This window comes from Falco peregrinus, chromosome 17 (assembly GCF_023634155.1).
Source record: "Falco peregrinus isolate bFalPer1 chromosome 17, bFalPer1.pri, whole genome shotgun sequence".
Classification (NCBI taxonomy): Eukaryota; Metazoa; Chordata; class Aves; order Falconiformes; family Falconidae; genus Falco; species Falco peregrinus.
Window position 1 is genome coordinate 2,724,069 of NC_073737.1, and position 17,351 is coordinate 2,741,419.

Below are 17,351 nucleotides of genomic sequence, written 5' to 3' on the forward strand. Positions count from 1 at the left end.
AAAAAACCAGGTATCAGCTTGTCTAGCTCTCCAATAATGGAAACAGCATCCAGTTTTCCAGCATATTCACACCTACTAGAAGAGAAGAAAGTTTTGCCAGTTGGATACAAACAGCGAGAACAGAAGTGATAATGTGCAATAAAATATCCATACACCAAAAGTTCATATAAATCCCACTTTTAATCATGGACAAATTTACTTTCAAGTAAAATTAACAGTTTTAAATAAAATATAAATTAACAAATCAGAGTACTCAAAAAGCAAACAAAAAAAAGACACTGTGCATGTCTACTCTAGCAGAAACAAGAACCTAGGCATATTCCAGTTCTCTTCACCCTACTGGAATTTCAGGGAGATCTCTGAATGATTATGAAACAGAAATAAAGGATTAAAAAGTAGTGACTTGTGCCACTATGAGGCTATAGCTTCCAAGACAAAAGGGGAAACTGTCACAAATAAAAACAAAACTGATTTAAGCCATTTTGTGGAAGCACAGCATTGGGTGCAATAGGTTTTTCTTCTCCATTAGAGTACTTATTCCAGAATATAAAATCAGATAAGCTGTCCTAAAAGTTTTTTTTTCTTACTGCTTTTGAAAACCCTGCACTTCCTTTTCTTTGACTGAGGAGACTCAGAATTGAGAAGTCAAGTGATATCAATCCTGGAATCTGGAAAAGAAAATAAAAACAGTCCTCATTCATCCTAGCTAACAGTATTTCACAGTCTCACCCGAAGGATGAGAACTCACACTCACTCCCTTACCATACATAGCTTAAGCTGCTGATACTCATTTACTGGTGACGAGCCTTTGCTCGTCCCATGACACAAAAGTGCAATATTAAAAACAAACTAATAATTTTTGGCAGATATCGTCTAACGAGACTAAGCCAAATTGACCCCATTTTCCCATATTTCCAAAGCCCACACCCTGGGCAATCTGCTTCTTCAATGGTTTAAAGGGACAAAAAGGAGGAACCCTGAGGCAAAAATGGCTTTTTGCGTAGCAAGTCCAACAAAAGCTCTCCATCACAGCATCTCATCAGGGTCCTGCAATCTTCTGTGGTGGGAGGCCTTCCTCAATCCATAGGGAAGTAGACGAGCTGTTACGCAACATTCGCCTGTGGATCCGTCTGAGCCTTAGCAGGTAGAGCAGGATGGAGAGCAGCACAATCAGGAAACAGACAAAAAACAAATAGTGATTGTAAACAAAGGAGAAGCTCCTCCAGTGGGAGTGACTTCCACGGAAGTTTTCTTGCTGGATGTCTCTGAAAAGAATCAAAGGGACAACAGACATAAGTTGCAAACCTAACTTTGCCTCAGAGCCCATTATAGTAGAACAGTCTTTATCAAGCATTACTTGAGCTGCCTGAAATATGTACTGAGGTTATATATGATGCTCTAGAAGCAACATCTTGTCTCCCCCTATCTGTCAGCTGCTTTGCCATCACTGTACTTCTTCCCTTCACAGAACTTCCATACCTTCCACCCAACTGCTCCTTCCAGACATGTGAGAAAACAACTGGTACCTTAAAGGTAAAAACCGTGTTCGGTAAAGTATGGCTCCCAAGGTCCATTGCACCTCTTTATCATAAACCTGCAGAGCTGTTTTCAAATTGCTGTAACTCACAGGAAAAGAGAAGCCACTGTGAAATACTTCATACATCCAGGCAGACTTAAAACACTGGTACCTACAGAAAGAGTGGCATAAGGTCAGGCCAGCAGTTACAGTGTTCCAGAGGACTGGGGAGCACAATTAAGACACAATTATCAGTACTTTCTTTATGGCTGATGCAATATTTAAGGTTATATTCACACTTTCAATGATTTAATTGAATGGTCATTTGGACATGACCTCGAGCTCTCCCTGGCAACTCTGCATGAATGAATTTGCTGTACAAACACAAATACTTACTTCAATCTGTGGAGATCAGCATGTGATGCATAAAGACCACGGTCAAAACGTTCCCGTAGGACAGACCACTTAGTGGCACAATAATCCTTCAAGAAAAAAAAAACACAAAAACAAAAAAACACAACAAAAGACAGACTTCAACACTGCTTCTGCCTTGAGAAGAAAAAAATGCCAGTAAAGAAGATGCTCTGTAAATACCAAAAGCTAGAAAACTCAAAAGTAACAGCTTCCCTTGTACTGCTAGTAAGTCAGATCACAAATTTCACAGTATCTTCTGTAACATTTTGATCCATACTTGGCATTTGTGGTTGAATTAATATTCAGTAGCACTTAAAACTCTTTGGTCACATACTCTGAGATGAAAACTAAGACAACTGATTTTTAGGGCATTGACAAAGCAGGTCATACTCTTCTACTTCAGGAGAAGTAGCCTTACTTTAAAATGTCCCCAACAGATCCCTGCTAAGAATAACACCTGGGAAACTGGTACAAAATGTAGCAAGAGGAAAAGGATCTTTTTTCTAACAAGAACCAAGACATTCCTAAGAAGCAGCAAGGGGTGGAAGCAGCATGGATTTCCCCATTATCAATAATTCTGCTGGAACTTGACTACCGTGAGTCCCATTCCCTCTACAGTCAATTTTACTACTGTGCCTTAAAACAATTATCCTAAAAGTAAACCTACTGCGGAAAAGAGAAGCCCTGTAACAGTTCATTGCAGGGTAGAAGGATGTTGGCCCTTTGAAGGAGGAGTTTTCTTGCAAGACTCTCAGAATAAAACACGCTTCTAGAGAGTAGCTATTTTGAATTGCAAAAACTTTATCTCAAAAAGACTTTACCTTTGCGGCTTTAGTAAATTTAGCAGCATTGTAATCTCCTCCCATGCGTAACACGTCCTCGGTGCAGTAGTAGAACTCTGAGAAACCATAGAATTCACTGTTCTGAAAGTGCACAGCAGGCTGATAGACACCATTAAGAGATGTCTGCGTTTCATTAGTCTTATTCATGAACGGTTGAATAATTTCACGACACAGATTAAAGTCTCCTGTTCCCCGCAAATACATTATCTGTCCATTCTGCTGGATCTCATCCTGAGCATCCAGGGGCAGGCAAGGATCAAGGTAGGGTGAATCAGAAGTCATTCCAGTCTGTTTGCCCAGCAGCCTGTATAAAAGAGGAAGCACAGTAACAACTGCATATCAGAAACATCAAGCTCTGAGATAGGACAGCATCAAAGCAAAGCATCCTCATTTAAAGAAACTTCAGCATTGCACGCAGCATGCTGTAAAAATCAAGTTTTATGTCAGGACACTATTAAATATATTCAAGTTAGGGGGTTACTGAGCTCAGTGATGCACAGAAGCCATATCCCCAAGTGACCACAGCCAGCTACCTGTTTTTCAGCACTGTACTGGTAAATAGACTGTCTTCATATCTCTGGCGTGCTGCGTTTCCTCCAAAGCCAAGGAACGTTGCAACGTAGACTCTGTACACATGCTCGGTTTGATGAGCATCGCAGCCTAAATTGAATTCTGCAAGTAAGTTTTTGGCTACTTCTTCCTGTAGGTACACAAGCACCAAGATTAAAAGATGAGTTCTTTGGACAACTGGACTCCCTTGACGTCTTTAAGCTTCACCCCTTACTCATCTATTTTGCTTTTCACAAGGTCCACATTGCCTTCCACTTCATAGGGAGAACAAACCATATTGATTGCAGAGAACTGCATTATCACTACCGATACTCAAGGAACTGCAAAGGCCAGGAACTGCTGCTCTGGACCCTGAACTATCTTCCACTGTGAAAAAGTACATGCTGTGGCTATTTATCTCTATGCTACCACTTCTGACCGAGTCCCCATGCTACCAATCGCTCGGCTAGGTAGATTTATGCTCTGCCCAGCAGAGCTGTTCTTCATTTTCCAATCTGGAACTCTCAAGCTTTTCAGGAGACCTGTCAGTCACTCAGCTCTCTTCACATACCATACATCTGTCACTTGCAGTAGCTTTTCGGATATTTAAGAGATATGTAGCAGAAGCACTTGGTGCAGAATGCTCTCAGAAATACAGCGTAACCTTGCAGAGCTTCCAACTGATGTTGTAAATGAAAACCAGCACTAGCACTGTAAGCGCCACAGTTGTTTGACTCTTGTCATTCTGTGGGAACCTGGACAGGTTCCAGGACCAGAATATCTATTTTATGTTGGTTTATGTTCAGATAGAGACATACAACAGTCATCCTCAATTCTTCCTATCTCCAATTCATATCTGACTGGGGCAATCTGCTCTGAATCTAAAGGCCCATACTTTGGTTTAACAGCCCAAATGATTTGTTAGAGCATCTGTCTGAAATGCAGTGTAGTTATTAAAACCTGTAATAATGAAAACACGTCATTTCACAGGAAGACTTAAAAAAAAATACATACATCATTGTAACAGTGCATTGAAGAGTCAAAACATAGGGCTTTCATGCTATTCTTGCTTTAGATAATTTCTCAATTAAGTTAACGGGAAGTTATCCAACTTCAAAAATCGAGGAATTACTCTAGAACTTAGTGGACTCAAGTTAGAGCAGTTTACGTTCCATTTAAGACTTGTAACAAAGAAATTTGCTTCCTACAGCCGATGAACTGTGCTGAGGACACAGGTGGTATTTGAATAAACTGTACTATTACCCCCATGTCCTGTTAATCCCGTTTCTACCAACACAACTTAAAAGGAAGGAGTCATATCTTACATAAGAACCACCACACTTTAGGTTTCTAAATTCCAGAATAGTCTCTGAAGTGTAACACAAATTTTAAAGTTGTACACACAAACAGGCACGCACATAAAGAATGCAGGTCCACTTAGATTTAAAAATCAGTGGCAAACTCTACTAATAGAAATTAACTTTCTGAATGAACAAAACACAAATTAATTGCTTAGCTGATGAAGGACTCGTATTTGCCATCTTCTCTTGCCTTGGTTTTGGAATGTGATGTAATGAAGAATAGGGCTCAAAACAAAGAAAACAAAACAACAAATATGCATTAAAATAAATCAAAAGGAAAAGAAGAAAGTTGCACAGATAATAACCTGCTGCGAAGAGGCAAAGCTTACAGTTTTAGGGACTTCGTACGCTATCTGAGTCGACACTCCGCCCATGTCAAGAATACCCACTGTCCTCTTACGAAAGATGGCCTCTTTGTTTTCGCTGCCTGGGACATGCACCTCCACAATCGCTTCATCCTCTGGATAAAACAATGAAAATGCAGCGAGAAATAAAACTAGGGTGGGCCTAAAGCAGCAATACACTACTGCTGGTTAACTTTTCGTAGCAATGCAGATCATTGACATTTCACAAAGAAATTAAGCCAACAGTAGCATCTACACACATGCTATTTACTAACATATCTGTCTTAAAACCAGGGAAGGCCTTCCTAAGATCCAATTCCCAATTAAAATACTTACCATCATCTGTATGTTCAAATCTTCCAAGAACAAAGTTGATGCCAATCCATGCATATACTCCTAGAGGCATAAGAAAACATATTTGGACATTTCAGGAATGTCTGGTACTTATCGTCTTAAAAACAAAGAGGGATATTTTGCATATGAGTTAAGATATATCACTGCTCATATTTAATTACATAAAACACTATGAAGTTAAACATGTTAAACATTCCTGGCAAGTTATTCTAGTCCTCCTCTCCCAAGTCAAGGCTAGACACAAAACCTAATTCAACATACTGAAGACAGTCTGATGTCTAAATTTCCAAAGAAAGCATGTTAACCTTTGAAGTGATTTTAAGGCTCTCGTGATCTGATCGTGTCAAAACATCACTCCTTTAGAAACCAGTTTTCCCTGCAGAGTTGCTTCCCTCAAGAATGTTGTGACTTATCCTTACCCCTCCCTCCACAAAGCCAGAGAAAACGGACTCAAATTCCTGTTAAATGAGTTTAAGTTATTTTTGCTGCCAATTAGAAAACGTTTAGACAAGTTAGAAGATCACAGCAGATGATCATCTCCACAATCCATATGTTGCTACTGAGGAATAAGGTCTCTCAACCAAAGCAGAATTTCCAAGAGCAACAACAAAACCCCCCAAATTATCCAAGTTGTGCCGTGAAAGTAATAAACATTTCAAAGACAGTTTTTCCAACATTAACCTACCTTCCTGTTTCCCTGAAATAACCTCTGCATGTGAGTCCGAAAACAGAAAATCAAAATGCACAGGAATATCAGTGAGCAGATCTTCAAGTATTGCCTTCTGCTGGCTGCAAAATTACATTTTGAACAGTTAAAAAATAGTCTGACACAGCAGGATCACTATTCTAAATGCTAAAAATAAGACAGCCAATAACCTTTCCGGCAGAATCCTCATTCCCGCGGTACACAGAATATAAAGAGGAGTCTCTTTGTGTTTTGCACGTGGCACATGTTGGGCAGCGAAGCTCAGAAGTGGAGAAATATAATCACTGACCTTTTCAGGAGAGCTGGCAAACTCCGAAATGCCTAGTGAAACAGATAAACACAAAAGTGAAGCAACTCAAGCTTTGTGCGTTTCCTGGAAAACTAGATAACCAACACACAGAGGAGAAATTAACAACCCAAAGCCAAACCCAGGGAATCAAACACAGAAATAAGAAGATAAGAATTAAGCTAACAATTCATCATCCTCTTAACCATAAACAAAACCCCGTATTAGATACAAACTGGTAACGTATGATTGGTTCAAACAGCTTTACAGAAAGCCAATTATTTATTCACTAGATAAACAGAACCAAGTTAACTGACAACCGAACTGGCAACTGTCTACTTCCACAGAGAATCATCTACCTCCTGCCCGTCAGTGTCACATTTCAAGCTTTAAAGCTGAAGAAAGCTCTCTGCAACCAAACCCAAAGAAATGTGGAGGGGTGCCACGCTGACAGCTCTCAAGTACCCTTTACCCAGACATTTTAAGTATAGGGGTTGAAAAAACAAAGCTAGGATAGGCAACTACCTAGAAAATCGCATCTATAATTAATTTCTTTTCAGTACCTGGTTTAATTTTCATAACCACTGGCTTTCTGTTTTTGTCCCTCATCTGTTTGATGTCCAACAGGTCATGTGGATTACCGTTGTGCCTTGGCCAACAATACACAAAAATCCTAGAGCCACTGCTGCCACAGTCCACAACGATGCCATAGTTCAGATTGGGGTTGTTTGTATCTGTAGCTTCAGTGTCAGTTACTCGGGCAAGATATCTAGAAGAAAACTAGGCATTACTACATGGCAATTAAGTTCCACATGGAAGTTTTTCTCAACATCAGACTCTAAACAGGACGACAGTTTTCATCATAGGAATCACACAGTTTCTACTATTGTACTGCTGCTGAAGAAAAAAAAAAAAAAGCGCCACCCATAAGAATCAGATTCCCAAAGTAATTTCCAAAATAATTCATTATGCAATATTTTTGTGCCTATAGCTTTACAGAGCTGCTACAGATACATGAAAGAGATATCAGAAAGCTAATTTCTGATAAATTAAAATCAGCTTAGATATGGAAAGCTTCACTAAAAAAGGAGGAAGTTTTGCTCATACTTCCTCTGCCTCATTCATGTGCTTTACAGAAACAACTCATCCTTTTTTTTCCTTTTCACACCAAAACTACATTTCATTCCTTTCCACAAAAGTCTTTTCAGCTCTCACCTGTGGAACCTTTTGTCCCTGTATGCACGCCCATACTTATTGCGGATGACTACTAGAGAGTAGTAAAGCAAAGAGACAGCAGCAGCAAGTATTCCTATCACAACGATCTGTCGCAAAGTGGTGTTGAGAATACGTGGACATCCTACCGGAGAGATGCTGAAGTGCCAAGAAGCAGGAAGCAAACAGGAGATGCTGATCCTAAAATTCAAATAGGATAATCTGCTTTAAAAAGGGACTTGATTACCAAAAAGAAGGACAATGCATTCTGAAACAAGCTAACGACAAACAGATTCTTCACAAAACCTTTCACTTCGCTCTGCTCTAGCTTTGCTTTGCTCATGCTCTGGCTTGAGTGTAGTCAAGGCGCTATTCCCCCCTCTGATTAGCCATAAATTCATGATGAGGTTCACTGTCCTTCACTCAAAAGACATCACAATTTAATTTGACAGTCCTTTGGGATTCTTACCTCCCCATTTTGGGTTATGACCAGCAGAGAGAAAGACCAGCTGGTGTTCAAACATCAGCCGCTCACCTCAGACTGACAAGGCACATCAATCATTCTCAAAGCCATTGCTCTTCTGTTCCTGAATTAAAAAGGAAACATAGATGATCTAGACAGCATTATGACAAGCACTGCCAGCAAGTCGAGGGAGGTGACCCTTCCTCCCTGCTCAGCACTGGCGAGGCTGCGTCTGGAGTGTAGGTCCAGTTTGGGGCTCCCCAGGACAAGAAATACACAGACCTACTGGAGCAAGTCCAGCAGAGGTCTGCAGAGAGGATGGAAGCACTGAAGCATCTCTCACATGATGAGAGACTGAGAGAGCTGGGCCTGTTTTTCCTGGAGAGGCAATGACTCTCATCAATGCCTACAGACGGAGAACGTAAGGGGGAAGCAAACTCATTTCTCTGCAGTGCCCAGTGACAGGACAAGAGGCCAAAGGCACAAACTGAAATACAGGAAACTCCATGTGAACATAAGATAAATCCGTGCAGGTGGTGGGCCACGAGGACAGGTTGCTCCGAGAGGCTGTGCATTCCCCATCCTCAGACACATTCAGAGCCTGACTGGTCACAGACTCGGGCAAGCAGCCCTAGCTGACCCTGCCTGGACCGTTGCTGTTCACCACTCTGCTGAGGGAGGCAAAAGAAAGCCAGGCCCAGGCAGCAGTGCACCTGCTACACAAGGTCTTTACAAACAGAGTATCTTCAACTCTGCAAAGCTGGTCTCCAAAATGCAAAGGCTCCAGATGTAACAAAAAAATCAGCAAAATTAAAAAAGAAAACACAACCAAAAACCCAGGTAAATGCCGGCACTTAAACAGAGTCAGGTCTCACTCTTTCCCCCCCCAGCTGGTCTCGGCCCTTCCACACACGCCCCATCCTTCCGAAAGCACCTCCCCGAGGTGCCACGCAGCGTAGCCGCCCGCCCCCGCTGAGGGCAGGGCCCACCACCCGCACCGGCAGGGGCAAGGAGGGGAAGGGACAGGGGGGGGCAGGCCCTGGTGGCCCGCAGAGCAGCGGAGGAGGAGGAGGAGACCCGTCCCTCCCTCAGGGCCGCAGCAGCGGGCAGGCCGCAGGGCCCGGCCCGGTGTCACCCCCATCCCACTCCCCAGAGGCGCACCGGCGGCAGGGGCCCGCCGCGCCCACCCCGAAGCGCCCTCCCCCACGCAGCCTCCCCCACGGAGGGACCCCTTCCCCGCTGCCCACCCGTGAGCCGGGGCAGCCACCGCCGCGCTCACCTCCCGGCCCGCCGCATAGCAACCGACCACCGCGCCACTTCCGGGTCCCACCGCCGGACGTGACGCAAGCACGCACAGACGTGACGCACGCACGCATAGACGTGGCGCTGAGTTTCGCGGGGGTGGGCAGGGAAGGGATTCCCCAGGGGGCGTGGCCAGATGGAAGGCGTGACCACGGCGGCTAAGGGGGCGTGGTTATGCACAAGGAGGCGTGGAGAAGGGCGAGGGGGCGTGGCCAGGGCGGTGCTGGGTTAATTCTTAGCGCGACGCTGGGTGCGCAGCGCTGGTGGCTGTGGGTGTGTGTCTGGTGTCAACAGGCAGATACACCTCTGCAAACGGTCTATAAAGGTGTAAACAGACGTTTATAAAACAATACAATTAAAAAAAAAAAGTGTTTCTAGATTTTACAGTGGTACGGTAGCACCTGTCATTAGCGTGTATAAGTCATAAATAAATGAATTTGGTTAAAAAATAATCATAAAAAAACAAGCAAAAAAAATATTTCCTCGCCTGGAAGAGGCTGGAAATCTGCTGGGGAAGCATGGAACCCTCCTGTGCGCTGCCGCTGAGCGGCAGCACAGCTTGTGCCCAGGCTGGGAATGGGAAAGAACAAGTTTATCCTGGCAACTATAATTTATTAATGACAGGAATAACCTGGCAGAAGAGCTGGGGAGCTTTGCTGCTCATCAGCAGCTCATGGGGCGGCCCCGGGACCCGTTCCCGGCGGCAGGGAGGGCGGCCGGGCGCTTGGCCATGGATGCGTGTCCAGGTCTGGAGGGTGTTGTGGGAAGCTCTCGTGGGCTAAACGCTGTTTTTCCAGGGCTGAGCAATACACTGGGTGATTTTATAAGGTCCGAAATTGCTCCCCTGTGGTTGCTCTTCACCTGTGGGAGGGAAGGAGCCAGACCTGCTGGGCTGCTCTGGCTTCTCCACCGCTTCTTGTCCCCTCTGCCACCACAAACTGCTGTGTTACAAGCTTCGCCTTCATCCCCTGGAGCCCAGCAGGAGGAAACTGGGACAAAACTGGGCATCCAGCCTGATGGCTGCTGCCGTTTTCTTCATGCCAGCTGGGTACCTGCTGCTGTCCTGTCTGTCTGGCCACCACATGCCCCTGTAGCCGCTCCTTTGGGATGTCCCAGCTGGAAACATCCCGTTCAGGCTTTGCCTTTGGACGGTGCGAAGCCTGGAAGCAAAGGAGCATTGCAGCTCTGCCACGCATTTCACAGCAGCATCCAGAAATGCAAATTCCTGGTGTTTGAAAGCAACGGTCGCACTGGGCACACAGAACCCAGATGTGGGCAGGGTGAAGGAGCAGAGCTGGGATTGTCGGTCTGGTCCCTTATGAAAAGCAGATGTGACCGAGGAGCCTCATTGCTCTGCTCAGGATCCTCTGCAGGGCTTCTCTAGCTGGAGGGGAACGTGGAAGGCAGCGGATTTTCACACGAGTTCATTTTCTGCCGTGTTTCCTCTTCTTCTTTCGCTTCTCATACGAGAAACTTTCATCTTTGCCTCCTGAGCCACTGTTGGTTCTTCTCAAAAACACTCTGGCTTTTGCTTCCCCACTGGGCGCAGAGCCACCAGCGCACCCAGCTGTCCCCGAGGAGACCCCCTGAGCCCACACGCTGTGTTTCGCCTCTGGGTTCTGTGTATCGGATTTTTCATGACAGCCTTTGAACACCAGGTTTTGCACACCGGGTTTTACACACCAGGTTTTGCACACCGGGTTTTGCATGCTGAGTTTTGCATACTGGATTTTGCAGGGCGGGTTTTGCACGCTTGATTTTGCACACTGGGTTTTGCACACTTGATTTTGCACACTGGGTTTTGCACACTGGGATTTGCACACTGGGTTTTCATGCTGGGTTTTGCACACTGGATTTTGCAGGCTGGGTTTTGCATGCTTGATTTTGCACACTGGGATTTGCACGCTGGGTTTTCATGCTGGGTTTTGCACGCTGGATTTTGCACGCTGGGTTTTACCACCAGATAACCAGGTGTGGTCAGGGCTATGCTTCCCACCAGGGCTCACTGCAGCTGCTTTGCCACGTGCCGAGAACGAAGTTGCTTGTCTCCAGCGTATTTTTTCACATTAATTAAAGTGCTTTAATGAACTTCTCAGAGGAGCAATGTAGAAATATATTGACTAAGGCAAAGCAATGCACGGAGCCCCATGGAGCAAGGGCAGGGTGCCCAGGCAGGCCAGGGGAGGGGGCTTTGCTGAGGGTTGGAGGGAGGGCTGCAGCCACGCTGCACGTGTACAGGGTTCCAAAACAGGCAAGACCTGGGATTTCTTTAGGATTTAAGCATCACAAACCCTGTCCGCGGGTGTATATCCCTGGTTAGTTTGGACCAGGGCAGAGCAGACAGTACTGAACTTGCAGGAAAAGCTGTGCTGGGCGTGCAAGTCATCCCTAGCACGGCTGGATGTGGCCTCAGGCAAAAAAGCAGGTGCTTTGGGGTGGCAAATGGTGCTGAGCTAATGACAGGACCTCCGAGGAGAAGGAGCTTTTAGACCTGCTCTTGCTTTGCAAGATGATAGCAGAACCCCGGGGGCAGCCACGGGAGCTGGTGTCAGCACAAGGGAGCAAACCTGTCCCAGGGGCTCAACCCATGAAGGTGCTGAGCAGCTTGAGGAGCACGTCCCTTCAGGGCTTCACTCAGCAGGGTGGGCATTCAACCATCAGGCTGGTGGGACCCATCCTGACCTTGCAGGGGCTCCCACCGGCTGCACAGCTGAAACCCCAGCAGCCATGGGTCCCTTTCCAAGCTTAATTCAACCCAAAAAATAGTTGCTGCAACTCGTGACTCCGGGGGGAACTGCTGCAGGGCAGCCGGTTCCCGATGCTGCCATCATCTGCAGAGACGAAGCCACATGTAGGAACATGTCAGCGGCAGCAAAAGCTTTGTGGAGGGAAAAAAAAAAATATTAAAAAAAAAAACCACCAGTGCTGCCATGAAACCATGCAAACACAAAAGCTGTGCGGGGGGGGGGGGGGGGGGGGGGGGGGGGGGGGCACGCAGTTGCTGGAGGCTGACGGTGGTTTTGGCATCACTGGCAATTTTGGCATCACCGGCAAGCTCAGGCCAGGGGTTGGCCTGAGCTGGGCTGGGTGTTTGAAATATTGAAAAATAAGCTGAAATCGAGAGCTGCCGATCAAACCTTTGCTGCCAGAGCCTGCAGGCGGCACAAAATGGAGGCCTGGGAGGAATGCGCAAGTTGTTTTTGTGCGTGCTAATTATTTCCAGATGCATAAGCTTTGCAGCGACGGATTAAATATTAGTTGTTTGTGAATATATTTCATGCCACCGTTAACGGGGTCACCAGTGGGACTGAACCCTTCTCCGCTGGCTGGCTGTTGCTTGTGCTGGTGAAGCGAGCCGGGATTCTGGCTCGGATGCTCCGTTGGGGAGCGTTTTGCGCAGGAGGAAGGTTTCCTCCAAGCACCAAATCCTGCTTTGTTTCGCAATTCGGGGGAAAGCTGGGATGAAGCCACGCCGCTCAAATCCTCGAGCTCACTCTGACTCGGCGCCCAGGGAAAGCAGCTTGATGGAGACCCATCAGGGCAGCCTGGCAGAGCTCGCTGGAGACGGCATTTGGGCATCAGCCATCTCCAAAGGAGAAATCGCCTCTAAGACACGTGCAGGTCGACCCTGACAGCCTGAGCAAGGTGTGTGCAGGGTGCCAGCCCCTATCTCAGGGGAGCACATCGCCTGCCCCACCGCACCCTCCCCAATATCAGCCCGCAGCGGGGCGAGCAGATAGGGAGCAGCTGGGGCGCGGGGCGCCTGTCCTCGCTGATCACAGCCGAGCACCTGGCGGATCACCCGGGTTTTTGGCCGGTGGGGGGGTGAAGGGGATGTAGAAGAGGAGGCAGGGCTGAGCCGCGTCTCCCAGCTGGACTTTTCTTCTTGCGTTTTGGTGTTTATTTGTTAAAAACACCCCTCTCCCCATTTCGGAGCCGACGTGCTGGCTGCGCGTGTTCTGGGGTGAATAAAGCTGATTTTGTCTTTGCTTGCACTGTAGCAGCAGGCTAGGGCTGCCCAGCAGCCACGGCCCCAGCTGCAGAGCCCTCATTCCATCCTTTTTTGCTCACCGCCTTTTGACCACCCAACACCTTGCCCAGAAGAAGTGAAGGTGAAGCCCATCAGCATTAAAGAATTTGACCAAGGCCACATGAGGAGTCAGTGGCAGAGCAGGATCATTTCCCCAGCTTTAAACACATCCCATGAATGACAAGCCAGGGTTTTCTCCCTCCTTTCCGGATCTAATTTTGCTGCCTGCTAGCAAAAAAAAAAAAAAAAAAAAAAAAGTATGCTGTACCCATAGCCAGCAAACCCAGTGGGGTCCTTTCAGCCTCCTCTTCCCAGTGCCACCAGTCAAGCCCGAAAGCCCCACCAGCATGTGCTGTGCCTTTCCCATTGTTTCCCCAGGGCTTCAAACCAGAAAGGCAAGTCGATGAAAAAATTCGGTCCAGGAAGTTATACAAAAGGCAGGTTTAATTATACACATTGGGTATTGCCTCTCCCTGTCCCATTAATCCATCGAGCCAGGTAATGGTAAATTAGGTCAGATTATGTGAGCGCTGAAATAAAACCCAGAGGCCAAATTCCTCGCATCCACACCTTTACCTCTGAGGTTGCATAAATGTTAATGGGCGCTGGATGTGTCTGACTCGCTTTGGTGGAGCTGCAGCGCTGAGTTTTCAAATTCTGGCTGTTTTGGCTTAGGAATAACCCAGCAGCATCGTTAGAGCTCAATTCTCTCTCATTTACTTTGCATTCGTGCTCATGGCCCTCACCGGCATCAACTTAATGCACTGTGGTTGATCTGTTATGCATATGTTGGCTATGAAACAAATACCTGGGCAATCTGGAGTGCTGCTCTGGTGAATCAAGGCAAAAAGAGATGCTTGGAGTTTGTACCGCAGCGGGGATTAATGTTCTTGAATTTCCCATCCTGAGCTATTGGCACCTCGGTGCGCTCAGCGAGAGCTTAAAGCAGAGGATGCCTTACGCTGGTGTTCAAATAAGTGGGTCAGTCCACCCTGAAGACAAAACAATGCTGTGGGCTGATTTTTATAGCATTTGCTATAGAGATAAAAAATAAATGCATTGGGTGTCCTAGCAGCTGCTGTTTCCCTCTGGCTGCTTTTTCCCAGCAGCATCGCAAAATGCACCCGGGTGGGCAGGAAAACCCAGGCTGGTGTCAGAGAGATCCTTTCCCAGGGCATCTTTGCAGGCTGATGCTGCCCTTGACCTAAGGACAGTTCCGGGGAGCGAGGGCCATGCTCGTCGTTGAAAATTTATTTTAAGGCATTGAACATTTCCAAGGAGGGATGGGGCTGGGGGGGCGGGGGGCGGGCTGGTGGTGGTCAAGTGCCAGCGTGCCAGGAAGGGGCTGCATCCACACCACGCGGGGTGGGGAGCGTGCTGGGATGCGCTGCTCGCTGACCGCTGGCAATTCCCACGTGAAAACCATCCTTCCTCCAGCATAAGCATCTGGCACGCAAGCTAGCAAAAAAATAAAAAAAATAATTAAAAAAAAAGGCTGTGGGGACATAAAGAAATAAGGTTGCAAGCATATTGCCCTTAACAACATACATTTGCTCTGATCCCTCCTGTAAAGTGAGTGTTTTTCATGGTGCCGTAAGCGGGTGCCTTTTCCTTTCCATCATTAAAAATACAATTACCTGCTGCTGAATGGCTAAATTAAAAAAAAAATAATAAATTTACAAAGTCTTGTAATTTACTGCTATGTGGCATTGTGCTGCTGGAGGTGAAGCAGTGCTCCCCTTCCTCACCCCCAGTCCGGCACCCCTGCCCGCAGCCCCGTGATGGTGGCAGCAGGTCGTGTAAAGGATAAAATAAAACCCACCCTAAACCAAGGTGTTGCTCAGCTGTTAGAGAACTTGTAATTTTGGAAAGCGGAAAAAAATAATAATTAAAAAAAATAAATAAAAAGACATCTATCCCACTGGCTCTTGCTGATAAGCCACAGTTTCTGTGGTTCCCAGAAGGTGCCCACCTGCCAGCAGGACACTCCTGCCTTATCAGCGTGGGTGCAGCCACCCTGCCAGGCGAGGGGCTGCGATAAGCCCACCCGGGTGCCCCTAATCAGCTGCCCAGTGCCAGGCAGATGGCCCGGGGGCCACCGCCACCTTCTCTGGGCAGGGACATCCGACAGGCGGGAGCATTTTGCTGCGTTTTGCGGCTTGTTTCTCGTTCCTCAGCATTTTTCTGGCGGTGCCTTGTGGTTCTGCTGCTTACGAGCTGTCCCGCCGTGCAGAGGCCCCACGAAGAAGGTTACGTACCAGGGAGGACTCAGATCTGCGGGTCTGATTCATCGTTTTATTTAGCTGCTCGCCATGATGCAATGCGCGCGGATTGCGGCGGGGTATTTTGCAGCGACTTGTCGGTCTATAAACGAGGGCAGTCTGCAGCCAGATCGTGCTTTTAGCCCCACTGAGGTGGTGCTAAGGACATTTTAGCTTTGTCCTTTGCTGCTTCTCTGCTGTGAGGGGGTTTGGGGCTCGTGGAGCCCCCGAGGGACCTGTTCAGCCCAGGGGAGCTCCGGCACGGGGATGGGATGCACCAAGCAGGGGTTGTGCCCTGCGAAGCAGCGAGGGAATCGTTGCACAAGACCGATTTGTTTCAAAGGGAGGTTTTGTAAGTTGAGTTGAATTCACGTGGTTGATGACCTGCGAGGGATGACTCTTATTTGCCAGGCAGGGATGGCAGGAAACCATCCCAGAGACACAGGCAGCTCCTTTTCAGGGGGGTGGGACGCGTGACGTGACAAAACCGTGAGCCAGACCAGACTCCCCGTTTTCCCTCCCCAAACGATGAATAATTTTGTCCCTTCTTCATGAACATGGGGAAAACGCGTAGCCCGTGCATCTGTGCTTTGGCATCTCTGGCCGCAGCAGCTCCCTGGTGGTGCAGGGCATGGAGCAGAAGCAGAAAGGGTTCCTCGTGTCAGCGCTCCTCCGGGTTAAAGTGTAACCTGTGCCAGCACCGTGTTTCGGGCTGATTCACACTATTTATCAGGGAGCAAGACCTAAGGCTGTAGGGGAAAAGGCTCACTGAGGCGAGTGACGGTGGGATTTACCCCCCCTCCTCCCCCCTGCCCTGCCAAAAGCACCAGCAGATCAGCTCTGTGGGGTGTTGTTTATGGGGTAGAAACCCTCGATAAACTACGTGGAGCAAGACTGGAAAGCGTTCCCCTTGGAGTTTAGATTCAGGCATTGCCTTGACCAAAGCTGCCTTACAAAAAAGGATGTTTTTGGGCCGGTGTTTTGTTCTACATCTCGCCGTGCTTGCCGGAATCACGCCCGCTGCACGTGGCGCTCCAGCTGCCGCATGGCATCGAAGCTGGAGAACGGGGTGTCAACCCATCGGTATCAACCCATCAGTGTCAACCCGTCCGTCGGCAGCACATATTCGGTGTCGTCCCTTTTGGAGGAAGCAAAGCCGCGATAACGTGGTGGCTCCTGCCAGGGCGGGGGTGGGGGGGTGGGGGAAAGGGGGAAGAGATGGAGCGATTTAGCAATTTCTCTGCTCAGTTTTGTGCCGCCGAAGGACTTTTTCATACTCTCTGCTTTCCACAAGTTTCAGGACATTGATGACACCTGGTGTGGTGGGACAGTGTGGCAGCTCGGACACGGCAGGACAGCGACCAGGTGTCCCCTCTGCCTCTCCCACCCACAAGCGCTGCTCCAGGTGCCACACCCCCCGCCAGATACCCCAAATCAACCAGGGGCGAGTCACAGGTGTGATTTTTTAATTGTTATTGTTATTTTTTCCAGTGGCGCCGCGTTCCCACCGAGCCTTCCCAGCACAAAGAGGGGGCAGGAGGGAGGGGGGCAGCACATGCCTGTGCCCACCCTGGTGATGCTCCGCCGCAGCCCCTCTCTGGGTACCAGGACGGGCGGCGAGGATGGGAACACACGAGGCTCATCTCACCTCGTGCGTATTCATTTCACAGCAAACAGGAAAACCAAGCGCTTTATTTTTCCGCTTTTTTTT

General features: G+C 47.7%; 1 protein-coding gene across 10 annotated transcripts; it reads right to left on the bottom strand.

Annotated features, from left to right (window-relative positions):
• Positions 1-161: 161 nt before the first annotated feature.
• On the bottom strand, positions 162-9,396 carry ENTPD4 (ectonucleoside triphosphate diphosphohydrolase 4). Of its 10 annotated transcripts, XR_008750034.1 has the most exons (14): positions 9,295-9,391; positions 8,120-8,171; positions 7,588-7,785; positions 6,936-7,141; positions 6,257-6,407; positions 6,066-6,169; positions 5,363-5,422; positions 4,988-5,142; positions 3,306-3,472; positions 2,752-3,076; positions 1,913-1,998; positions 1,527-1,688; positions 928-1,265; positions 162-668 (listed from the first exon to the last, which is right to left on the bottom strand). XR_008750034.1 is itself a non-coding variant. In XM_055820071.1 (13 exons), exons 2-13 carry the CDS (start codon positions 8,106-8,108, stop codon positions 1,040-1,042), a joined length of 1,749 nt encoding a protein of 582 aa, XP_055676046.1. In that variant the 5' UTR covers positions 8,109-8,171; positions 9,327-9,396; the 3' UTR covers positions 162-1,039. The 10 variants fall into 10 exon arrangements, 9 of the variants coding, with proteins under 9 accessions (XP_055676046.1, XP_027638081.1, XP_055676047.1 ...); XM_055820071.1 differs by having other exon boundaries at positions 162-1,265; positions 7,734-7,785; positions 8,054-8,171; positions 9,327-9,396; XM_027782280.2 differs by having other exon boundaries at positions 162-1,265; positions 5,012-5,142.
• Between the last annotated feature and the right edge of the window lie 7,955 nt (positions 9,397-17,351).

What these genes read in the sequence shown, in the direction of transcription:
- ENTPD4 (XM_027782277.2), bottom strand. Translation starts at nt 8,139, where the DNA reads ATGTGCCTTGTCAGTCTGAG. An exon ending in TATTTCAGGGAAACAGGAAG is followed by an intron (nt 5,423 to 6,065) that starts GTAGGTTAATGT and finishes TTATGCCTCTAG; the next exon opens with GAGTATATGCATGGATTGGC. An exon ending in GCTGATCTCCACAGATTGAA is followed by an intron (nt 1,689 to 1,912) that starts GTAAGTATTTGT and finishes CTCTTTCTGTAG; the next exon opens with GTACCAGTGTTTTAAGTCTG.